General features: G+C 39.0%; 2 protein-coding genes across 4 annotated transcripts in view; both read left to right on the top strand.

Moving 5' to 3' along the window:
- The first annotated feature begins 55 nt into the window (after positions 1-55).
- Positions 56-15,552, top strand: LOC111873554 (dolichyl-diphosphooligosaccharide--protein glycosyltransferase 48 kDa subunit). Its single transcript, XM_023868352.2, has 8 exons — positions 56-264; positions 915-1,079; positions 1,161-1,297; positions 2,005-2,193; positions 4,427-4,561; positions 8,043-8,201; positions 10,104-10,334; positions 12,123-15,552. Exons 1-8 carry the CDS (start codon positions 120-122, stop codon positions 12,276-12,278), a joined length of 1,317 nt encoding a protein of 438 aa, XP_023724120.1. The 5' UTR covers positions 56-119; the 3' UTR covers positions 12,279-15,552.
- A 4,991-nt stretch (positions 15,553-20,543) lies between these two features.
- LOC111873548 (sterol O-acyltransferase 1) overlaps positions 20,544-26,157 on the top strand; it is a 28,898-nt gene continuing 23,284 nt past the window's right edge. The window contains exons 1-2 of one of the 3 annotated variants that reach the window (XM_033755116.1): positions 20,544-20,807; positions 21,114-21,239. In XM_033755116.1, the coding sequence (XP_033611007.1) occupies positions 21,152-21,239 (88 nt within the window). In that variant the 5' untranslated portion in view covers positions 20,544-20,807; positions 21,114-21,151. Of the gene's footprint in view, positions 20,808-21,043; positions 21,240-26,157 lie in introns of those variants that run through there. The other 2 variants (XM_033755117.1, XM_023868340.2) reach the window with 2 other exon arrangements.

The following is a 26,157-nucleotide window of genomic DNA, read 5'->3' as shown; positions in this document are numbered from 1 at the left end:
TCAAGCGAACCGGATACACATTTCTGTTCCTTCTGTTAACACCGCAGATGACGTACAACCCCACCAATAATGATTGGCCAACGTGTTGACCGGTGTTGACGGTGGCAATGTGTTAAAATATGGCGAAGTGTGAGAATCTGTGGAAGTTATTGGTTATATTTGTTGGGATTATTTCTGTTGTAAATGCTGGGGGAGAAACGTTAGTGCTGCTTGATAATCTTGCAATTAAGGAAACACATTCGATGTTCTTTAAGTCTTTGCAAGGTTGGTTTTGAAGTTGTGCCGGTCTTCTTGGATATACGTATATTAGATGTAGCCGGTATAGCGACGGGATACATGACCGAGGTTCGATTCCTGGCGGTGTAAGATATGTTTCTACGCCACAGCGTCCATACCAGTTCTCGGGACCACCTTGCCTCCTACTCCTTGGTTACCGGAGGTAAAGCGGCCGAGGCGTGAAACTGAACACACACCTCCATCAAGTGGCGAGATCAAGAATGCTGGAGCTATATCTCCACTCCCCCATAAGTCTTCATGGTGTGGTATTTAATTAATTAAGCACGTGGGCGACTTTACACTAATGTTAGAAGTTGCATATTTCCTATTGTATGCGCTGATTTTTTTTTTGTGGGTTATTTAATGATGCTTGCAGTACTGAGTCCATATACCATCAGGTGCTGACATTGAATTTAATGATTTCTTATATTAGTATGCCCACAACATATTGGTCTTTGCATTGCATCGCAAACATGAATCACTAATCTGTATTGCGAATTGTGCAGTTGTAGGAATATTTAAATATCATTGAGTACCACCAGAAACTTGTCCCCCTATATGACAGACTAACTGATAATATATTATGTCACAGTTTCAGAAAATGCATGTTATTAATCCAGTTTTCCTCTTGTTTGCAGAAAGGAACTATTCACTTACTTTTAAATCAGCTGATGATGCAAATCTTGTCCTCTCAAAATATGGTGAATTTTTATATGAGCACCTAATTATTTTTGCACCTTCAGTTGAGGAATTTGGTGGCTCACTTAGTGTTGAAACCATAACAGAATTTATTGATGGTGGAGGTAAGTGGACTAAATGGAATGAGAGTATATAATTTGAATACATATAACTTTCCACATTATTATAAACATTTCTTTCCACAGGCAATGTTCTTGTTGCTGGAAGCTCTAATTCTGGAGATGTTCTACGAGAACTGGCATCTGAGGTTGGTTTTGAGGTAGATGAGGAAGGAGCATCTGTCATAGATCATCTCAATTATGATGTCAATGATCTAGGCAAGGTGTGTACTTTAAATAAATTACTGTGAATATGCCTGCCATTTTCACTGTCTGCCACAGACTTATAAAGTAAATAAAAAGGATTCATATTTATATGGTTCTCATAGTAAAAGTAAAGCTATCCCTGTACCAGGCCGTGAAGGCCCATAGGGTTGTGAGACGTTGAGGGTCCCACACTCTCTAGACAATTGGCTCAAAGATGGCAGTAAGGTTGTCAGCCTTACGCGCCGGCCACGCTTTACTACCCAGGAAAATTATTTAATTAATTCCTGGTACTCATTTCTGTTAGAGGCTGAGTAAACCCGAGGGTCTAGTGTGGCTGGAAGGATTAGGCCAACTGAAAAAAATCCAATGACCTCGTCGGGATTTGAACCCGCGACCTACCGGCTTGTAGCATAGCCCCTCAACCAACTACGCTACAGCGTGACCCCTTTATATGGTTCTCATAGTTTTTATATATCCGTACAGATTACCAGTGATTGGAATGAACATAAGGATTACGTTAAGTAATAATTTGTATTTTCTTTCTGCATATAGCATCCACTTTGAGCATGTGTGGTTGGTTGAGCAGTTCTTTTTAAGGATATGCATTTTTTCATGTATTAGTCATTAATTTCATCTGTGCATATTGGTTTGGTGTTACAAATTCCAGAGAAAATTGAATAATGGGGGGGGGGAACCATAATAATGATTCACAATTATATTACAGCATACCCTTATAGTGGCTGAACCTTCAAACCTAATTGAGGCAGCAGTGATTACTGGTACCCATGATGTGCCACCACTTCTATACCAGGGCACAGGACTAGTGGCTGATAGAGACAACCCATTGGTACTTCAAATATTGTCTGCACACAGCTCTGCCTACTCATATGTTCCTGATGAACCCATCAAGGAGGTAAATTTCTGTATCAGAGGATACAGTTCATTCCTCGTTCTCGAGTATGGAGCCTTTAATGTTTATTGGTCAGCTTATTTTCCTTATTTTGAAAAAAAAAATAATAATAGACATATGGAATCACCTTTCTTGCTGTGTATATGTGTTTCTGTATTTGTATACCTGAAAACCGAAATTAATGGCCATGGGGATTCATTGCGCTGACCACGCCACACCCTCCATCTGCTAAAATTGGCACTAATTTCGCTGACAAGCGGAGGTCACTCGGTCGGTATAGTTCGCTTGCGGCCTGAAACCACATATTTTCTTTTTGAATTCCCCCCACTAACAAGTTTTGAATGCCTGAACCAATCTTTATGACACTTGGTATGTCACACTACCTGACCCAATTTCAGTGGTGAACACCACAAATTCCTCCCATCAGTAATACTGTCATTACAGTCTTTCAGGTTTCTGAGGCAAAACCTTAATATTTCTTGAACACATATACCAATTTTCATGAAACTTTGTGTGTATATGTCATGCCACATGAAGCCATTTCAGTGGCATACTTCATAAATCCCTCCCTTCAGTTGTACCAACATTGCAGCCTCACAAATTTCTGAGACAACCTTAATATTGCTTGAATGCTTGAACCGACTGTGAGCAGACTATGTATTCATATATCATGCCACCTGAAGCAGCCTCAGTGGTGTACTTAAGAAATCCCTCTCACCAGTAGTACCAACACTGCAGCTTCTTCAAATTATTGAGGTAATACGCTTAATGTTACTTGAATTCCTGAACTGATCATCATGAAACTTGGTATGTATGTGTAATGCCATCTGAGGTCATCTCGGTGGCAGTTGTTATAAATCCTTCGCATTAATAATACCAACAGTGAAACCTGTCAGATTGCCAAAGTAATAATATTACATAAAGGCCCAAACCAACCTTCATGAAACTTTGTACGTAGACCATCGGAGACCATCTCAATGTCATACATCATAACTCCATCTCATCCGTAATACCAATACTAAAGTTTTGTCTCTACTTGTTGTATCAGATACTAAAATTATAGTGCAAGGAAAGTAGGTGATTAATTCTTCCCAGATTGGAGGGGGGGGATATATTAATTTTTCCTGATTTAATTTTGTGTATGTGATCAACAGCTTTTGTGAGTACCATGAGAATGTCTATGAAAATGAACTCTCTTGCAGAATTATCTCTCCACTCGACTACACTGTAAGAATGAAGTATTTTTTTGAAAAAAAAAGAAAGAAAGAAAGAAAGAAAGAAAGTTCGCCAACCATATATAGAGTTAAGTTGTAAGAAGAGATAGGTATTTTTAAGCACTGTGTACAAAGTAAAAAAATCTGTACAAAGACATTGTACATATGTACATGTACATAATGTACATGTTTGGGCTCCTAGAGGATGTACCATTATCTTCCTAAAAATACCACCTGTGCAGTTTCATTTAGGGAGATGGTCTCCGTAAATTGTTGGAATTTAATTTGAATTGGAGCTGTATCTGATAAAATGTATGTTCTGCATTTGGGCTATTAGCAGGCGTAGCAGTATTTTCCTGATGGTACAATCTGCGCAGTTTCATTTAGGGGCATAATCTCCATAAACTACTGAACTTAATAAAGATGATGACACCTTTTTCAAGAGAATTGGAATTTTGTGTTTGTAGCATGTTTGAAGGGCTCCTATATTGTTGAATTTTCATATTCACATTGACTATGATAAAAGAGCTGACCTGTCACTGGACCTGTCCAGTGATTGAGGTTAGCTCTATCTACCAGACCTGACAAAGTACGTGTGACCCACCCCTTCATCTCAGGATGGAAACAGGCCCAGTTTCCAAAACACTGTGTTTGTTAGGTTACTGGATAATGGACAAAGTCCAAAAACCCCATTAACTCTAAGTGTTATATACCATCATCAGAACCCTTTAGAATCTACCTGTGTATGGGGATTTATTACTTTCTGCAATAGAAAATGAGGGTGTCAGAATTACATGATGGCATGGATTATGAGTTGAGGTATGGTGTTGCAAAAAATGTAGTGGAAACCCTCAGACATGAATAGAAGGAGAGTGTTCCTATGTCATTGACAAATTTAAATGTGTGACTGAAATATGTGATATTCTTCTGTATAGGCTATTTGCATTCTTTTCAGAACATGAGTTATAATAGTATACAATTTTTATTGCACAAGGAATGTAACATTTATGGTGTTCTTTCAGTATCCACATGCTGTGGGTCGTAATACACTACTGATTGCTGCTCTGCAAGCCAGGAACAATGCACGTGTCGTCTTCTCTGGTTCGCTGTACTTCTTTTCTGATGAAGCTTTTACATCTCCTGTTCAAAAAGTACTGGTACGTATATAGAAAGTGCTCATATATACTACAATCTAGATTCATGATCGTGAATCATTTAATAATATTATCATGTATTTAGGGGTAAAAGTAAAGTTATCCCTGTAACAGGCCATGGAAGCCTGTAGGGTGTCAAGTCTCCCACGTTTTCTAGACAGTTGACACGCTAATGGTGGTAAGGTTGTCGGTCTTACATACTGGCCACCCTTAACCCCCCCCCCCAGAATATTCCTGGTACTCGTTTCTTTTAGAGGCTGAGTCGACCCCAGGGCCATATTGTAGCTGAAAGGATTAGGTCAATTGAAAAATCCAGGGACCTCATCGAGAATCGAACCCACAACCTTCCGACTTGTAGCATGGTGCCTCAACCAACTATGCTATTGCAAGCCCCTCTCTAACAGGGTAAAAGTAAAAGTAGGTAAAGTAAAGCTATCCCTGTAACAGGCCGTGAAGGCCCATAGGGTTGTGAGATGTTAAGGGTCCCACATTACCTTGGCAGTCGGCTCAAAGATGGCGGTAAAGTTGTCAGCGTTACGCGCCGGCCGCGCTTCACTCCCCAGGAAAATTATTTAATTAATTCCTGGTACTCATTTCTGTTAGAGGCTGAGTAAACCCCAGGGCCTAGTGCAGCCGGAAGGATTAGGTGAATTGAAAAAAATCCAATGACCTCATTGGGACTTGAACCCGCGACCTTCCGGCTTGTAGCATAGTACCTTAACCACAGGGTATAGATTGGATATTGGATTTATTGACATACTTGTACACACCACTTGGAACTGCAAGTAATTATGGTGTTGTCAGTAACTCCACACTTCACAAATAACAACAGCACCCACTAAGCATTTTCCAGCCTGCTTTCATCACCAGCTGTTACCTAGAATAGGCTTCTAACAGTGGAGGTTCTTCAGCTTCCTGCATTCAGGTTCTCTTGTCACAGCTTCCCTTGTAGAACATTTGTCACTTGTCAACTTAACTATAGTGCCATCTCTTCTCAGGCTCCCTTGCAGAGCTCAACTGAAAATGACAACTGAACTGCACTCATCCAGCCTGGGATCCTTGCTGTATAGCCTTGGGGCAGACCCAACAAAAAACATCACCTCCAGCAGTTCTTCTGTTTTTATGAGCAGTTGCCTAGCGATAGTCTGGATATCATTTCTGTGGGAATGTGTTTACTGAGCCAATACCAAGCAATGCTTGTTCCTTCTTGCTGTCATTTCATATCAATGGCACGACACATTACAATGTCTATCAACTGCATATGCCTTATAGCATTCAGTGAGGCTGAATAATGTTTGTGAAATGTACATTGGTAAAAATTTTGAAAGGGGGTAGTTGTGACACTTTGAAGGTAGTACCTCAGCATTCACTTATAAAGACACACAGAACCTCGGCCAGAATAGTCAGTAGTGTGTCCGAGAATGATTTCTGAATGTAAGTCTAGGGTTTTACCATTGCTTTAGCCTGCCTGGTAACCTTTCCTTGCCAGAATTGAACTAGAGCCTCCTGAATATTATAGTATTACCACTGCATCAACTTTCTTGGTAATCTAACCTTGGCAGAATTGAACTGGGGCCATCTGAATTCTAGAGTGTTACTACTTTGTCAGCCTGCTTCGTACTCTTACATTTAAGAGAGTCTTAGATGTATCATTTAATGAAAATATTCACATTTCCACTACCTCTTATGGGGCTTACTGATACACGATTATAAGTTTTTTTTTTTAAAGAACAGATGCCATATTGCTCTTTTCATATATCAGTTCCTGTTAGTGATTTGTGCATAATTATATATACAGTTTAATTGGTAGCAGTTCACTCACTCATGGAGCTGAACCCTTCTCGAGAAGCTGCCAATTGTGCAGCTATTTGTGGAATCCGGAGGTTCATTACTGTGTTCACAAGAGCCCTCCACTGGTCCCTATCCTGAGCCAGATTGATCCAGTCCATACCATCTCAACCTATCTCTCTATTATCCATTTTAATATTGTCTTCCGACCAATATCCTATATGCATTCGTCTTCTCCCCCATTCATGCTACATACCCTGCCAATCGCATCCTCCTTGACTTGATCTTTAAAATTATACTTGGCAAAGAGTACAAATTATGAAGATCCTCATTATGCAGTTTTCTCCAACCTCTTGTCACTTTGTCTCTCTTCAGTGCAAATATTCTCCTCAGCACCCTGTTCTCAGATACCCTCAGTCTGTGTTCCTCCCTTAATGTCAGAGTCCAAGTTTTACACCCATACAGAACAGCAGGTAAAATTATAGTTTTGTATATTCTAATTTTTATGTTTTTAGGCAGAATGGTTTCAGTTATATGCTGATTTTGTTTTAAACATTACAAATGTAATTTAAATAGTGAGAATATGGTCTTCTGGGTTGTAACACCATGTAGTTTGGAGGAAGCCCAACATTCCAAAGAACCATATCACCATCTTTGGGGTCACAGAGTAAGCCAAGAAACTGGGAGAAGCAGGCAGCAAGCTTAGCTTGTGCTCAGAACTACACAGTGTTACATTCCAGAAGATATTCTGTTCATATTCACTGCCATGAAAACCTCAAAGCGAGATTTAATTGTTGTCGCACTTTTAGGTATGACTTTTGTCTGCATTCATACTTCTAACTATTACCATATAGTTCATATTAGATTAGGGTTCCCATAATATTTAAAAAAATGGGATGTTTCCATTTGTCTTTCAAAAACTGGGACATTTGGCAAAAAATGGGACATGATAAAAAATTAATAATGTGAAAAATTTAAACACACAAAAAGGAGCTGAATGGAGAGAATGATACAAACAGAACTTCCATTATGGAAGCAAATCAAAATATTACCAACAAAATTGGAAAAAGAGACACATTGCCAGCAGAAAGACTAATAATTTGTGAAATTGTATTTTGTGGATTAGCCACCAGGAGTGTCAATATTGTTAAAGAAATGCCAATTGCAGAGAATAGCATCCGTTACCGAGCAGTTATCAATAGAAATTAATGTTACTGAAGAGCACTTAAAAGGGGAACATTTGAAATAAAACTGGGACAGTGGGACATAATATAAAAAAACAGGACAAATGGGAATCCTACATTAGATATATCCCGTCTGGAATACAGGCATTTGAAAAAATAAACTGAGTTTTTTACTGAAACATGCTGGTGACATTTTTGTCATGTAGTGACTGAAGATTGCTGTGTTTTGGGTTGTGGCTCAGTGTAGTATGGCAGATGAGTACCAACATTTCAGAGGAACCTGCTGCCTTGACCTTCACTCTAGACTAAATGATACCCTGATGATGGAGGCAGCATGTTTCACCAAAATTTTCTTACCTCTGTTCCATATTATATGATGTCACACCTCTGAAGATAGTAATCTTCAAACCCTTTCTGTTTCCCCCCTGTTTCATCTTCTCATCTCTCATTCTTTATCCTTTCTGTATACCACAAGATTTCAGCTCAGCTTAATGGTGATTTATATTCTGTAGGGTGGGAAAAAGTATGATGTGTCAGGCAATCAGCAAGTGGCTATTGCCCTCAGCCAGTGGGTGTTCAAGGAACATGGAGTGTTACGAGTGAAGTCTGTTTCCCATCACCGTCCTGGAGAGACCAGCCCACCACAAGCTTATACTATAATGGAGACAGTTGTGAGTACCATGAAGAAAGAGTCTGAAATAATTATCTATGTAACGTGTTCGTGGGGGAGGGCAGTTTTCTGTTTCTATGTATCGTGTAACAACCAAACATTGTGTCAGCGAATTGAATAGAAACAAAAGAAATGGACACTTTGAGGGACAACAGTTGCTTCATCTCTCAAAGTATGGTGGCTAGGATATCAGGTTTCTTGCCACAGAGGTGAGTATGTCAGGATTCACTAAAGTACTACTAAGGTGAGCACTGAAGATTTGGAGTGAATCTGTTTGTTAGATTTTGTATTATGTCGGTTTAAAGAATATGCATTGCATTTTTATTTCTGTAAGTGTAGTAGTGTTCAGAGTGTAACATATTTTTTGCATTATGTATTATGCAATGTCAAGTGGTACAGTTGATCTGTATATGTATAGATTTAAAATTATCCAATTTCTGTCTCTCGCTCTCCTTCATTTCTTTCTTCATTTCTCTCTTTGTAAAATAGAAAATAAGGAATGGCTAAATAAAAGCCAGATCTGAAAAGACGTTCTAAAAGGTATTAGAAATTGTGTAAGTTTGATTCCAGGCATTTCTAAACTTCAATAGTTGTCCAGAAATTTTTATGATCATCATTCACATTTTGTCTGTTATGTTTGAAGTCAATTATGTTATAGAAAGCATCTGGAGACAGGAATATACTGTATAAACCTGAATATAAGGTTCCCCCCTGTGTTTCCAATGAGAAATTGGCGGGAGGTGTTTGGCAAAAGTGAATATGTCATTATTTTTTAGGGTTGTAAGCAAAAGGATGTAAAAACTATTCTACTGACAAATAATAAATTTGAAATATAATGCCTTATATATAATTCTAGGTGTTTAAGTTAGTGTCAACTTCTTAAGGACCCAAAAATGAGGTGACTCCTCTTTTTTTAATAAAAGTATATGAAATGAAACCTTGCCTTATATTGGGGCTGACACGGTGATATGAAATTCAAGATTTATTTCAATTCTAGTCCTATTTCAGTCTAGTTCGCAGTTTAAAGAGAATAGGAAGGCACTGTCTCAGCAATCTGGAATTTGTTATCTCTACCTCCTTTGTGTATTGATTTGCCATAGTATGTGCTGTTTAAATTTCCTCATATGTACAGAATTATTTCACCTTTATTCTAGACCTTGTGTAATTAACGGGAAATTATTGCTGAACTTAGAACTACCGAGGGCACATGAACATAAATGCTATTTTCGTTTAACCCTGTACGGCATAGTGGTTACTGTATGTATCACCTGCTTGACATGAAAAACTGTGTATTATGCCTGTAGGGTTTATTTATGTGTGTTTATGACTCAGAATGAAGAGCTACTGTTTTCGTAAACTGAATTAATCATTTGGTCTTTAAAATGAAGACACATTGTGTTTCCTGAGAGGGAAGAACTGAAGTTTTAATTATTATTTAGAAGAAATTCATCCTTCAGAGAGTTAAAGAAAGAACCTTTACAATGAAGTATCATTTTATGTTCTATGCAAAATTATTCCTTCTATCATAAATTATAGTTAAGCAAAGTGCCCCTGTGCTTAACTAATTAAGCACTATGCCATGGAGTATAGATCGATGTATTCTTGACCTTGGCACTAATTGGAGGTGAGTGGTTAGCTTCATGCCCTGACTGCTTTATCCCTACTCCCACCCTGGGAATGAGCCAGCTGGACAGGAGGCTGGGTGGGCCCCAGAACCAGTCTGGATGACATGGAGAGGAGAGAAGTCTTGTCCCCACCAGGACTTTAACTGTGACTCCTCAGCTGTCCAGCTTGTAGCCAGGCAATACACCTACTGTGCTATCCTGGCTCCCCTCATTTGTTACAAATAAAACATTCCATATAATTCCAATTATTCTTACCTAATTATTTTCAATTGTTGCAGGTATACACAATTGAGATAGAGAAGCTGCAGAGAGGGACTTGGGTTCCATATGATGCAGACGATGTACAGCTTGAATTTGTTCGTATTGATCCATTTGTGCGCATGACACTCAAGAGAAAGCAAGGTGGTAAATATGAAGCACGATTCAAGATACCAGATGTGTATGGCGTGTACCAGTTCAAGGTGGACTACAATCGTGTTGGATACACGCACCTCTTTAGTACCACACAGGTGAGGAGGGATGGTAACCATTCATAGCCAATATACTGCTTGCTTGCAAATAGGAATATGTTGTAGCTGTGCGTTGAGCTCCATACTCATGTATTTGATTTAACTGAGATTTGAGTATACTTAAAATGTGATTCACCAACTCTATGTCAAATTTTATTCTTTTGCTAGTGAGCTGGGCTGCTTGCTGAGTTGCCCTTGTACCCAACCAAGTACATGTTTTAACTTTTGCCCAAAATGTGTTAAAACAAATTTCATGATTTAGAAATGGTAAATATTTGGCAGTAGTCTGAATTATCTGCATTTGTGAGGAATTGATGTCTTCAGGAATTTTGAATGGGTAGGCATTCGAGATCAGTATCTGACTTCCAGATTTTAGTTTGGAAGTGCAAGAGATATGTCATATTACTGTATATTATTCTGTTGGAATCATGACACACTCATACACCACCTGCACTACCAGCAAATGGACTTGTTCCAGGTTCTGCTCTTATTATAATGTGGCTTTTTGCTCAAAGCAAGAACTGTGGAGCTAGAGAAACGGCCTTTGCTAGGTAACGGCTGTGTAACATGCAGCAGTGGAGTGTATGTTGTATTACATTGTCTCTACCTTAATAAAATATGGAAGCAGTTAGCATTGCTAGAGATAGTGACAGAACTTTTCCTTTATGTCCAGAGAAGTTATGCACAGTATACTCTTGATTATCTATGCTGGTGAAGATGAAGGGATGTATGAATAGTTGAAAAACTGTAAAGAATCAAGGTTTTGGGTGTGATCAGGAGGGTGAGTGATTGTTGGATAAGGAAGAAAGTTAATAGAATTTTCTGTCCAGTGCGGCAATAGAGGTCACGTCACTTTTATTATTCTTGCCTTACATGTTTCGGTTTAATTAAAACCATTATCAGAGGCACTTTTCATATGGCAGGAGACACTGTTAATTAAGCTGGTTTGATGTTCACTTTCAGTTATGTTATTCACAAATGTATGTTTCGTATTATTGTCATAGGTTTTAGTTATGACAGCACTCGTCATATAAAAACATAAACATGTAAAATAATTGAGTATGCCAATAGGCTATACGCAGCACAGGAATTATCACTTTTCCCACAGTAGATTTCTTATGTTTGGATTAAATCACTATTAAACCATTTAAAATTTAATTCAAATTGTCGTAAGTCGTTGTTGGTTGTCAATTCTTCCCGTGGATGGGAGTCGTCATTCTTGGTGGTGTGTGGGCTTATAAGCGTTATGATGTTAGGTGTGTGCTGTGTCCTTTGTACAGCACACACCTAACATCATAACGCTTATAAGCCCACACACCACCAAGAATGACGACTTCCATCCACGGGAAGAAATGACAACCAACAACGACTTACAACAATTTGAATTAAATTTAAATAGTTTAATAGTGATTTAATCCAAACATAAGAAATCTACTGTGGGAAAAGTGATAATTCCTGTGCTGCATATAGCCTATTGGCATACGCAGTCTGCAGTATCGCAGTCTGCTTTTACCGGTTCTCATGGTCTCTTCGCTTGCGGATTTCTTATACTTTTCCTTCTACCCTGAAGATGGAGGCGATACGTTCCTCCGAAATGTCGGTTAACACGGTACCAAATCCCAGAAGGCTGCCTTCTTCATAGTCACCGCTGTGAAAACCTAAAATCTTACATGATACAGATTACTTTGAAAAAATTCATGTTATCTTCACAAACTGATCATAGTTTATATTAACTTTGATGAAATATGTAAAATTTTATAAATTATTACTTTTTTTTACCTGTTTCAGGTTTCTGTACGACCACTACAACATACAGAATATGAGCGTTTCATTCCAAGTGCATATCCATATTATGTGAGTGCATTCAGCATGATGGCCGGTGTGTTCTTGTTCAGCATTGTGTTCCTGCACTATAAAGAGAACACAAAAAGTAAAAGTGAATAATAGTACTTGTCCAGTACATTGTAAAACAATAAGTGATACTGCCAGCCCATGTTAAATAAAATTTCATGTCACTGTGGTGCAGAGCATGTTTGTTTGAAGCTCTGCAAGCGTTACTGTCTGTACTGTTATTTCATATAGTGATGCCTGGTTGTACTTGAACAGCATAGTGTTACTTTGCAACATAGGAACAACAGCAGCATTTCCCCATTAAGTCACTTTATTGCACAAGTTGTTTAATGATGGCTGTTATTTCTTATTCTGTTCATAGAGTTTATTTATATTTTAGTTTCTTCACTTTCTTTAAGTTTGGAATATCTCTATAAAAGACAGAGTAAATCTGAAAGTAAAGTAATCTACTTGGTAATGTATCAGAGTCTTAATGTGAATTCTGTTCTTGGATTTTACACCATGTGGATGTGGCTGATGATGCCAGCCAGTGTTTTGAAGGCAAATGCTGCCACCATCTTGAATTTCAAAGTGTGTGAAGTGGGTGAGTTTCTGTGTATAGGAATCTGTTTTTAATAAAATCAGGAGGGGGATGGGATGCCTTGTCTGGCCAATAAACCAGTAATGTTGTGCCTCCAGCCCTTCTAAGGTCCATGGAGAGTGCTTCAGCCCAAAGGAAGGCCAAGGGAGACAGGCAAAGGGCTGAAAGCTGTGAACTCAGCGTTTATACCATGTATGTAGAACCTACCCAACCACATCAGCGGAATATTGTGATGGTACATCACCACCATATATTTTCACCACACACACACACACACACACACACACACACTTCTCAGACCATTCAAGGACAGCCTTGGATTTAAGAACTCTAGAAAGCTACCAGATGTCATATAAATGTGAGACTGTCAATGTTGGAGAGATGGGCCTCACAATTGAAGAATGCAAGAAGGAGCACCAGAGGGTTCTCTGTCTGTACCATCTGGAACACTTGGCAGCATCAGACCATTCTGTCAACAGGGGGCACTGGATATTCTCTGAGGGTGCTGTGGCATTAGCCAAGTTGCTCCACTACACACTAGATTTATCCAGAAAGCTGTAGAAATCAACCTGCATGGCAACTTTAATAGAGAAGATGGCTACCACTTAAGCCCAACTTGTTTCTTCCTTTGTATCTTCACTGAAAACTACCCTTCACCCATGGTGATCTCAAGCCTACTCAACCCACAGCATAGGAGGTTTTAATAGTTTTTTAGTGTGGATGATGAGTGGGGTGGGATGTGAGGTTTGATAGTATCTGTCACCACGTGTTGGACTTGTATTGTGCTAGTTCTTTACTAATTCTACTTTAATAGTGCCAACTATAGTGATTCTTTAATGGTGAGCTTGTGCTGCTATATCTTTGACTTCCTTCCGTTTTCATTGGTGTTAAACTATGGGTCAGGAAGGTAGAAAGAATAGTGTGGGCACCAGTAATCACTAGAGTAAAATGATTACAGATTTATAGGATACAGACAGGGGTGACTAGCTCCAGTAGGTGTCAGGGTAAAGCCTAACCCCCTTCTCTTGGTTTGTATCAGTCCTCGCTCTGGCAGGGTGTATGTAACCTTATTGTTGCAGTCACACTCACTCCAGTGATACCTTGGATATACTGTACTATGACTTATTAATGTTCTGATGATGAATTACACTCTGATTACTCTCTTGTAAATATTTATTACACTTCCAATTTCACACTGATAACTCACTTTCCAGAAATTTTGCACTTCACAAGTTACACTTTTACACTTCATTTCTTTTGCCAATAATTGCACAGTAGACTTGAATGATTTACAGTTTTTCTCCAGTGGAGCTCAGAATCTTGTGTCTGAATGCTTTGAAAGTCAGGACCACAGTTTTTTTTTTTAACTGAGATGCTCTGACACAATGGGCTGACAGCTCTCAGCTTCCCTCAGGGAGCCTCACCTTATACTTTTCTTATTGGCCTAGATCAAAACTTATGAAGTCTCAGATAATTAGCATCTTCCAGTCAGAAAAAGTTGCCATGTGAATTTAGCTCTTAAAACCCACAATGCCCCTTTGACAGGCCTCTTATTGATGTTAGCTAAAGCTTGGGTCCATGGTCCTCCTACTTTAAATTTATTGCCAGACTTTTCTGTCAAATATCAGATTTTGAAAGCAATGCTGTAGTGTTGAAACTAACTAGATTTCCAGGAAAATGCAGAAGTTTGTATCATGTTTGCATGGCAAGAATGGGCTTAAGTCTCATTGTAAATGTAAGAATGTAGTTTAAATCTTGCAACTTGTGTCTAAATACAATGCTTGTTAATAAGTAAGCTCCTTATTCTTAGTGAGCGGTTGCAGGTTGAAGCAACATTATGCTTGGTGAGCATTAGGATGTGTGACCAGTTGGGAATATTAGTTGCCAGGTTTTTGTGTGTGTGTGTGTGTGCGTGCGTGCGTGCGTGCGCATGTTCGGTGGCAATTCAAATGGCCAGTTACACAGTTTTCGTGGTTCACTGTCCTTAGTGGCCCAAGTGAGGCACTAACCTGCTCCACCCTCCTTCCCAAGTTGTGTTTTGAAAATATGATCCTGTATATACACAGCAACTCTCCTACTTTACACCCTTCAACCCCAAAGATGGAGGGAGCAGGTACCCCAAAAATGCTGGCAACCTCACCTACATCCACATGGTGTAACAACCCAAGAATGGAATTAGCTTCAACAGTTAATCGCTGTTGAAGCCTAAAATCAGTAATATATCAAAATGAAAGTATATTCTTACTACAGTGTGGCCAAAAGTTCAGTTAACTTAGTAGTAAAATGTGCATTAAAATGCATTAAGTATTTCTTTATTACTTACTGACTTACAAAAATTGCTCAAAGTGAGATCCTCCTCCTTCAGTGTACAACTCAGAATGCTGCAATACTGTTCTACAAATTGAGTGGCTGGTTTAAATCTGAGCATTCCCATCAATATGAGAGAATGTTGTAGGTTAACTCTCTTTTGGGCCACTCTGTATATAGAGCATTATCACCCAGTCCATTAGTCTCTTGCCTGCAGGATGAGAGGAGAGTATATTGATTTGTGATATACTCTTAATCATTGTTATTAGCGTGAAATAACTTGATCCTTGAGTTACGAATGCTTTATGTTCCAAATCCCCGTTCATATGTCATGTCCTTAAGTTGAAACACTTGAAATAACCAAGAAATCATAGAGCAACAGTTGGCTGTAAGCAATCCCACACTGCTATTGAGTGAGCAACTGATGGTAGCAACCACATCCCGTAATACTAGTTAGTGAGCTGTTCTCCTGTGAAAGTCGTGTGAAAGTCAGAGATAAAGTGTATGTCCAAATGAATATCAGCAATGAAAGTGTCAGCCCATTGTTTTTATTTGTCACAGTGATTAACTGATGGTTGTTTATCATAATTTCTAAAATATTGAGTTGTTTGCTTGCTCCCTGTGGTCTGTTTTCAAATTAGGGTTACCATGCATGACCTCAGTTTTATTTGTAAACATGATAGGGTCAACAGGCTGTTGCACTGAATATACCGTATTTATGCATGTATAGGCCGCAGCACAATTTTCAGACAAATTATAGAAAAAAAATAATTTTCTTGGAATATTATTTCAGGAGTATTACACCCTGTATTACTAATTATGAATATTATTTTTTTTAAATGAAGTGTGATTTCGAATATAAGCCGCACCCCAGTTTTCCTCTTGAATTTTTGGCAAAAAATGTGCGGCTTATACATGCGTAAATACGGTACTATAGATGAATAAACTCTTCAGACTGTCATCACTGTGTAAGAAATGTTTCAGTGTCACTGATGCAGGCAAGCTTAATGGTTTTAGTAGATAGTGATGTATACTATACAGGCTCTAATGTTACTTAAATTAGTTTTAAAGAATATGATATACAAATAAAGTACTAATATTTTTTGGGTGTCTCATGCTGCTGATGTGTGATTGTAACAGTTTTCTCCGCACTGTTTCTGTACATTTGTGTGAGAATTAAGTGGATGCACTCAGATGGTTCTGATACAAATTTCACAGATGTACTGTTGATAAGAATATGATCATTGTTATGATTGTATGTGCAAATGACATGTATATTGAAAACATGGGAATAAATGAGAAAAAATTTGTTTCAAATTAGGTGTTCTGATATTTGGCAGAAAACATTTTACTGCCATTCCTTTTGAATTCTAAGGCCACATTACTAGAAATGGTACCTAATATTGGAACCTCATAGAAGTAGTTTTCTGATGTATGTTGAAAATAGATTCTAGTGACTTTCAAATGATGACATAACAATGTATGTCACTAACTGACAATCATGTATCCTAGTTCATGGAACAGGTCAAGAATATATGCTTATCTGCTGTTAACGTTTTCTGCTTTCTTACATATTCCTTTCCAGTCATACATATTATTGAATGATATGTCAAGGCCAACATTTGACACCATCTCACAAATAACATGCGCAGTCAACTGTAAACTGTATCCTTTATGTAGCATACTACACTTTACATAACCACATCAAAATACTATTAGTACTCACAGAACAGACAGAATACACTGAAACAAAATAATGCTAATTTGCACAAAATCTTCTACATAACTTACCTTCATGCAGCATCTTGATACATGACATTTTATTGTTGTTGTAATCTGAAATTGCATAATGCAATGATAAATTTACTCTTACAGAACATCTTTATTTACAAAGAATGGGGACGTTACACATCTGTAAAAACATTAACAGATCAGGTGTAATGAGAAGTTTGGTTATATTGCCTTCTTTTTGTCATTAGTTTGAACCATATGCCATCGACTTTCTTTTGTTCTTTTGTTAACTAGCAGTTATTGTATTTATGAGATTCCATTATTTTGTTTTTAGTTTCTCAAGTATTTGTGATTGTAGCTCTTGTTTTGATGTTTTTATAATTAATCTAACACATTTCAGGATATCTTCAAAACATAAATTTGAGTGTCATAATAAATTCCAAGCATGATATATGAATTATCGTAATCGGCGTTTTGACTTATAATTAATGCATAAGTACTCCGTTTTATAATGTTATTCTCTGATCCTGGTGAAGTCACCAGTATCATCAACTTCTACCCTCAAACCACTCTAATCCTTTGGTAGCAAAATCTAAAGGTTCAGGAACTCTATGTGCAAAGCCCATCATTGGACACATTCCCAAGCCAGTTCATTCCATCTGTCATTCTAACAACCTGTCTCCCTAGGATTCATTTTAATATTATCTTCCCAGCTCCTCAGTGTTACAAATGACTACTGTCCAACAGGTTTCCCCACCAGAACTCTTTAAATTTCTTGTATCCTCACCAACTTCATGTCCATCTCATCGTAACATTCATAAGTTACATAGTTTCTCATGTATTGATGAAAATACCCAGTACTTCATCACTCACAGGTCTAAGTACTTTCCTGTGTGCTTTATCTTAACATGTTTATAGTTTATATTTGTATCTCAAAATAAGAGACCATGATTCACAACTGTACAAAAGAACTGGAAACTTGCTTATATACATGGGCATGCACGAATAAGCTCCTGGTTGTCTGATAGCAAAGTATCTGGAATCCTCATCGAACAGGCAACAGTTTCAAAGAAAATTTACCATTATTATAAAGTTGTTCAAACCAAATTTGTCGTGCTCATACCCCTCACCACCCCATATGGTAGTTCTCCCAGTCACCACTAACAGTGCTGCTTGTTCTCCCTTATGATACTACAGTCGAGGCTAGTTGAACTTGTGACCGTGTTGCAGTATATTTGTTGGGAATCTTTCACCCATCAATCACCTGTGTCACCAAGGAAGACTCCACAGAATAACTAAAGCAAAAATGTATTGTTTTGACTCTGTATTGGGTCTCTGTAAGAGTTTTTCTCACGTAACCAGCCCGCCTTGTTCTCCATACTTACTTAAAAAAGAGTTTATTTATGTGCATATGTGCTCTTTTAGTGTTTGGAAAGTAAATGGAATTATCACAATTTTTAACTGAAAAGTAACAATCATTCCCCAGTGTTTTCTGAGTAATCATTAAATCTAGCAAATTGTCTTAAGTGGTAACACTTATAACTTGTATTCAGGAGGTTCCTGGTTCAAATCTAGGTAAAGATATGGGCTGTCCTGACAGACTTTTTATGATTTTCCTCAGTCCCTCCAGAGAAATGCCAGGACAGGACCTTAACCTAGGTCACAACCACTTTCTTTGATGTCCTTTCCAACTTATTATTCACTGGTATCTCATAATCTGACATTATATAGCCTGAGTTAATGATGGTGTTCTTACATGACCTACAAATAAGTAAATCGTGTCACACGATTCAGTGGCTGTTGATGGGGTTTGGATTGAAAATTGAATTTGATGCATACTTTAACAGCCCATGACTATACTTTACAGATCAGTGTCACACAGACTAGTGTTCTCAGTCATGTAGCTTGATAACGGCTTCCAATGCGGGACGTTCCTCTGCTTCTGAGCTCACTTCCTTAATGGCTGGCACCTTTCAGCTGCAGCTCCCAAAATTAACTCATAAAAAGTCAAAGTTACTTCACGACTGGCAGTTTACCACCAATCTGTTCATTTTGGTATGAGGCCCACGTCCAGAGATTTTTCCAACTGAACTGTTGCGGTAATAATCCTTATGTAACATCCTATCTGACGAGAAGATGGGTTTGTCTCTTATGAATACGCTCGGCCTTTCATCAAGTCTGCCCTTATGTAGCCTCAAAATGGACCGCATTGAAAACACCGCTTTCAACGGTTCTTCTATTGTTGCATGTTACACAGCCATTGCCTAGCAATAGCAGTTTCTCTGGCTCCTAAATCCTTGCTTTGGGCAAATATGTTACAATATGAATTCCTCATGAACCCCATTTACATTTGTTGTTATTATTTTCAAGTGGTATAATTTTGAAACAGTTTTTAGTAAGTTATTGCACAGGCAAACTAGTAACTTCTGACTTTATTTCATTTGTGGACTCCTGGATTATGAAAACTTATAGTTTTTTAGATGGCTGCTAGTGTTTCTGAGAAACCTGCTGCATCCATCATCAAGGTGGAAGTGAGTCAGGTTGGGATATGAATGTTATGCATAGGACAGGTCATGAGTTTTGCCTGTGGAGAAATCGGGGTAAAGGCCAACCAGAGCTAGGATGGGGAAGAGGAGATACAGCCATGTCTGGGTCAATGGGAAACACGAGAGTCCCTAATAGGAGCCTCTACATATGACTTATGAGGACTTTGGCAGAGGAAGGCCATGTCAAGTAGATGCAGGCACCTTCCCCTTTTCTTTGCATCCTTCAGAGTATGAAAAAGAGGTTTTCATGAGTTAATCAGAGAAATATAATTTTTCCTGTTCATGTTGCTGTGATGGAGTTGAAACTGTATTGATATATATTATTCCTAACGCTTCTCTAACATCATTATATTTTTGATGTCATGCTGTATTTTATGACAGCTTGGAGAAACTCGTTTTTTGCCGTCTCCATTTTCTTCATTTATTATTTCATTAACGTCCAATATTCAGAACCATTTAAAGGCATATATATGGTTATTATGAATTTAATCTACTGGAAAGCTATTGTAGTTAAACTAAGAAATGCCTGCAGCATCCACTGAAGTACATATGACCCAATTAGTAAGAATGTTTCCTAGCTTTGTATCTGTTGCAGTTTATATCCGTAAACAAAAGCCATGATCAGAGTAAACTTTAATGTTTGTGAGAACGTAAGGGCCAGAATTTGGCGCAAATAAATCCTGATGAAGTTGAATGGAACTGAAGTAACTACATGGAGCAGAGTCCTTCTACAGAAGCTAATAGTTGCTCAGTTGGTCAAGAAATTTCCCATCATCTATGGAATTTGAAGATTCATTACCTCTCTCTCAGGAGCGCACTTGTACCTATCACGAGCAAGATGAATGCAGTCCTCAGCTTATTTCTTTAAGATCCATTTTAATATAGTCCCCCCTATACCTATCTTCTTGTTTCTTCCTTTGCATGTTATTGAACTAAACTTCTGTATGCATTCTATTTAATTGACTGTGTGTATATGAAGTAACTGATTATAAGCCAATACAGTGACAGGCTACAGGCTGAACAACCAGGGTTTCGATTCCCTGTAGGGGCAGGAATTTTTCTCTTCTTTGCCATGTTCAGATTGACCTTGGGTCCACTCAGCATCCTTTCTAATGATTACGGGGAATCTTTTTTTCTTTATTAGGGGCAAAGAGTACAAAGTGTGAAGCTGTTATCAAAATTAAGAATACTTCCAACCACTCCTCCGCTTTAGCACACGTCTTCACTGTGGGGTACTCAATGAAGTACTGTAAGAAATACATTCGGAAGTTGACACATGTTGTTCGCATTCCGCAACGTGAACTCCGAGAACTGTGTTCAGAATTGCAAAATAAGCGGCGGTGACTGCTGGCAGTTGTGCAATATTTCTGTCCTCTTTCATCGGAAATGTACTAGTCATAATAATTGCTTAAATCTCATGAGGTGTCTCCATGGTGGACGACTAGTCTTCTTGTTCAGGTAACTTAAAATTTGTTTTTATTGCTTTGTATCTTCACAGGTAATGCTGAACATCGTTTAACATTTTCATACATAAATACAAAATCACTGTGGCAAACATAGATAAGCAAATTATCAGACGACCAGCATAATGACGATAACCCTACGCTCATTTCCTTACGCGCATAGCACGCGGACATTGAAACGGCTGGTACATCACGTGGTTTTGTCATTACGCGGGTGCATGTGCACTCGGAACTCGGAACACAATAGTGTACGGGGTTTGTGGTGTAAGAGTGCAATGACGTTATTACTCGGAGATTTCAGTTATTACGGTGAACGTCTCGAAACATCGTTCAGTAATCATGGAAGGTCATCGGCAAAGCGGGTTAGAAAGAGAAAACGGGATCCCAGCAAGTAATTTATTACAAAAGGGTGGACTCAGAAACAGAGGTATGTATTTTCCATAATTACGCTTTCATGCCCTTGACAGTGGTATACTTCGTTCATATATTAACATAAATTTTAATTGTTATCTTATTTGAAATAATTATAAACTACTGGATTTGAGTTTCTGACAGCGGTGACTAATACTCCCTGTTCTATGCTGGTTTTTTGCTTTGTCTATTCCTTGCCCCAGAAGATGGAAACGATGTTCTTCTGGAACATCAGTTGGCTTTCACGGGACTACACGGGGCCATATCCCAGAAGATAAAACTCCCATAATTATGTACTGTACCTTTCTCTATATTTGTTAACGTTTTTAATGATTGAGATTCTTAGAAGGAAAATCAGTGATGTAAGTGGCCTTGCTGTGTATGATAGATTTATCATAAGATTAAAAATTATTAATTTGATTGCCATGGCGTTGTCGAGTTTATGGCAGAGGGCAGCATTTTGCATCTCATGTCGTTCAGTATTATAAATGTAACATGTATTTATGTTAGATCTGAGGTTCTTACAGCAGTGACTGTGAGGAGTACTATCTTTTGGTATACCATGCCATCTAGGCTGGTAGAAGTTCCCTGACATTTAGGAGGAAACAAGCATTTCACTGTCCAACTCCTGGCTGCTTTCCGATTGGTGGTTTGTATCAGAAGAAAATTCAGAATTCTCCACAAAATAATATTTTGAAGAGTTACATCGATCACAGCTTTATATCTGGCAAATTCAATATTCTGATTTTTTTCCCAGTATCATCCCAAATGTAAAAACCAAGAAAATTAACTATTTACAGTTAGATTTCTACACACACAAATATAAGCAATCATTATTATGATTTGTTTACCAAAAGCATGGGAGTGGGATTGCTGGTATTTTAGAATTGTTTGGTTTACATTATCATACTGAATAATGTTTGAAATAGAGGAGCTGGGTCATTTGTACTGAATAAAATAATGATACTGTCAAGTGTTTGAGTGACCCTTGACAGTGGAACCACATGGAACTACAAGTAATTGCAGCACTATTGATGATCACCACACTTTACAGTTCACTAAAGCACCTGCTAAGCCTTTTTCCAGCCTGCTGTGTCTTCATCAGCCATTCCCTGGTAATGGCTTCTAACAATGAAGATTCTTTAGATTCACACATTCAGGTTCTGTCTTCACAGCTTCATGTGCAGAACTCAACTCTGAACCAACTGACAACTGAAGTAACTCCCAGGCTGGCAGCCATTTCACACCCTCTAAGTCTTCCCTTCACAGGTTGACTTTTAACTGACTTGGTTGCCCCAGTTGTCTTCAAAATAACTCCTTGGCACAAACCACATAGAAAACACCTCCATTTCCATTTTTGTAGTCCAACTTTTGTAGCTTCCTAGCAACAGGTTGCATAATACCATTTCCAATACTAACTCTATTATTGTAGAAGCATGTTTTGTTGTATCGTTTGTTTTGAGGTCTTTGCCTAACAACGGGTCTGTGCACCAGAATGTAATTATGAAAAGATTAGGACTTCTGTGATTTATAGCCTAGGAAAAAGATGCTGAATAAATTGGTAGGAGTGTAATTTGGTTACAGCGTTAGAATTCATTTACATTCCAAAGATTCTTACAGAACTAGCCAAAGATGTAAAACACGTCACAATACAATTACATTACATAATGCAAGGGCATATATATTAGTATGTAGTTATTACAGCTGCTTGCATATGTCTTAAATTATGTAATACAGAACAAAATAATTATGTACATTAAATATTTTAATAAATATACACATTTTAATCATTTTCAGTTGATGTAAATCCTACAGAACTCCCCATTAAATAATTCTCTACAAGAGATTCTTTTAATACCAGCCCTTATTCTAATATTTTTATTTTAAATAGTTTCTTTACTGTCTGTTGAATTTCCCCGAATGGCATATGGCATGGTAAGTGGAAATAAGTGGAGTAAGTTGATTTTAAAGTATTTATTTTCATGATTGGTGTGATTATCTTCATAGCAAAACATGGGGAACGTAGATACACCTCTGTATTGATTGTGTATGTTCCAGTTTAAGTTACTGTCAGTTTGTAGACCGAGGAATTTAAGTTCTGTTTGTAGCAAAATTCATAGAATTTATTCAACTTAGCAAACACATCGTTCAAATAATTTGAAATTAGTCAATTTCTGGATGTGAAATAATAATTATACAGAAAACTCCTCATTAGGCCAATCACAGTGGTCATGTCTTCTGAGGCATGAACTGTGTTCTCCCGCTTGAATGCTGGTGTTGTGGGTTTGAATCCTATGTGTGGCATGGATGTCTGTGTGTGTTTATTTGTTTGTGCTGTACTGTGTATCGGTAGCAGTCTTGCAACAGGCTGATCCCCAATCCAAGGAGTCCTGCTGACTGTATAGGATTATGAAATTGAAAAAGCTGCCAGGGCCCAACAAAAGGCTGTAGAGCCATTGATGAAAGAATGAATGAATGAGACTTCTCATTTTCTATGGGGAATGGGGTGTGCCAGTTACGTAAAAGAAACTCTTACAGAAATCCAGTACAAAGTCAAAGCAACAAGTTTTCACTTGAATTCCTGCACCTTTTATAAAGTAAGAACTCTGTGGATGAGCTTGTAAGCTCCTGCTGTTGGTCACCATTCCCACCATCATTCTACATCATTAAGAGCAGAAAAATCTGCATTATGGGAGCCTCAGTAGCTCATGACTGTTTTCTTTCACATTCCGTATGTGCCATACATAAGTATCCTCACATATTACTCGGCACTGTACAGTCTGTGTTATAGGTGTGGTATACTGAAATAATTTAAAAACAAACTTGTGTAGCTGCATCTGTGTCTGACTGTTTCAACAGTAAAGTGCCCAGAAAGAAACATAACCCATCGCAAAGGGGGGGCACATGGTAGCATAATTGGTTGAGCCACTGTGCTACAAGCCGAAAAGTCTCGGGTTCGATTCCTGATGAGGTAATTTCATATTTTCAGTTTACCTAATTCTTCCAGCTGTGCTATGTCCCTGGGGTTGACTCAGCCACTAACAGAAATGAGTACCAGGAATCTTCCTAGAGGGCAAAGGGCAGCTGGTGCATAAGGCTGACAGCCTCACCACCAACTGTGAGCCAGTTGTCTTCAAAATGTGGGAGCCTTGACATCTCACAACACTATGGGCCTTCACGGCCTGTTACAGGGATAGCTTTACCTTACCTTACCTTACCCCATCCCTGATGAGAATTGTGTACATGTCCTGAGGAAGAGTGTGCAAAAGATATCACATCCTTGTTCAAAGGAGAAGCATGCAACCATTTGTTACACCAAAGAATGGCCATGCATATTCAGTGCACTTCTTAAAAATTATTGTTTTTTTTTATAAAGTTTGCTGGTAACATAATTATCACAGTATTGTGGCGTGTTATATGTCGTCCATCGCTGAGCAACGAAGCAATGAAAATTGTTGAGACCGTTGCGTAGGAATATCCGTAGCAACGAGTGTTCATTGCGTAACAACGCTCGGTAAACACCCCTCCCCTCTAGGCTGTGACGTCACGCAACAGGGGACTCCGTGCAGCTACTGTTATCAGTAAACACGTTTTCTGTGTGGTCAGGGTCCACACTCCCCGTGTGGAGGCGGGATCCAATACTTCCACCGTGACCCTGCGAGTCGTAGGAGGCGACGAAGAGGGACGTCTCACATCTGAGACAGTAAAATATGGTCGCGAGTTCCATGGGACTCGGACCCGAGAAAGACTGCGCTGGTAAGGGCGCTCCACAAAAACAAGACCGTAACTGTCAACCAGTAATAACTATCTGGTCCCAAGCCCCAGATGGTTGGTTTATGCAAAGACAGACTGGTCGACTGACCGTCGGTCGTAAAATGAGACTCAGACTCAGACTGAGTTACGAGTTGCATCGAGCGAATGGAATCAAGACAGTTGAAGCCTGGAAGTGACTACAGCAGGAGAAGTAATTGGGATGCTGAACTTGTGAGTAATGTAAGTGTGGATAAAAGTGTGCAATGAATTCGCTAGATTCAAGAACGGCGTGAAGTTATTTGTCGTGTAAGTTGACAAACACGTGACAACTGGTGTTAGAGAAGTGGGATACGAACTTAAACGCGCCTCGATCTAGGAAGAATTATTGAATTCACAAGTACGTCTAGTATTATCCTGCCAAAAGGAAAATGGAGAAGCAAGAGATGGAACAAATAATGGAATCCTGCAGGACATGCGGGAGGAGAGGAAAGCAGATCGAAGAGAAATAAATAAAATTACGGAGATGATGACCGCGAACCAAGCCAGAACAGACGTAAAGACGATGACCTGCCAAGAGATGGAGGCCCGTCCGGAAGAGAAGTAGCCGACCTCATTGGACACGAAACCTGAGGTGGTCCAAAAAGAAGAGGTACCGTTACAAGACGCCACGCCGATGCCGGTCGGAGAACCTGAAGAAGAAATGACGTCGATTACCCGAAAAGAAACGATGGCCTGCCGAGAATCGACGGAGGCGCGTCTACAAGAAAAAGAGCCGACCTCAGTGGAGAGGAAACCTGAGGTGGCCCAACAACGAGAAGTCCCCGTTGAAGACTCCGTAGTGAAACCGGTCAAGGGACGGAAGAAGCGGCATGGGGGCAAGAAGCAAGCTGCAGGGCGACGTGGAGAGCCAAAGGAACTGACCCGAGGAGATTGTGGATCTCTGAGGATATTGGCTGCCGCCTGGAGGAAGATGTCCCGCCGTGCAACAGTGGCATGGCGCAAGAGGAACAACTTCAGGAAATCTTGAACCCAAAGAAATTGTGGACCGCGAAAGGAAGTGACCGCAGCCAGAAAGAAGATTACCCGCTCTGCAGGACACAGATGTAAGAGACGAAACAAAGACGATGTAAAACTAAGAAGCCCGAAGGAGGGACGTTCGGGAAAAGAATGTGGACAGGCCC

This window comes from Cryptotermes secundus, unplaced genomic scaffold (assembly GCF_002891405.2).
Source record: "Cryptotermes secundus unplaced genomic scaffold, Csec_1.0 scaffold445, whole genome shotgun sequence".
In the NCBI taxonomy this organism is placed as follows: domain Eukaryota; kingdom Metazoa; phylum Arthropoda; class Insecta; order Blattodea; family Kalotermitidae; genus Cryptotermes; species Cryptotermes secundus.
The sequence above is the reverse complement of the archived record's forward strand: the minus strand, read 5'-3'. Positions and strand labels throughout refer to the sequence as shown.

Coding starts and splice junctions, on each gene's coding strand:
- LOC111873554 (XM_023868352.2), top strand. CDS start 120: ATGGCGAAGTGTGAGAATCTGTGGAAGTTATTGGTTATATTTGTTGGG. Junction 1,080..1,160: donor AGAATTTATTGATGGTGGAG/GTAAGTGGACTA, acceptor TTCTTTCCACAG/GCAATGTTCTTGTTGCTGGA. Junction 8,202..10,103: donor ATACTATAATGGAGACAGTT/GTGAGTACCATG, acceptor CAATTGTTGCAG/GTATACACAATTGAGATAGA.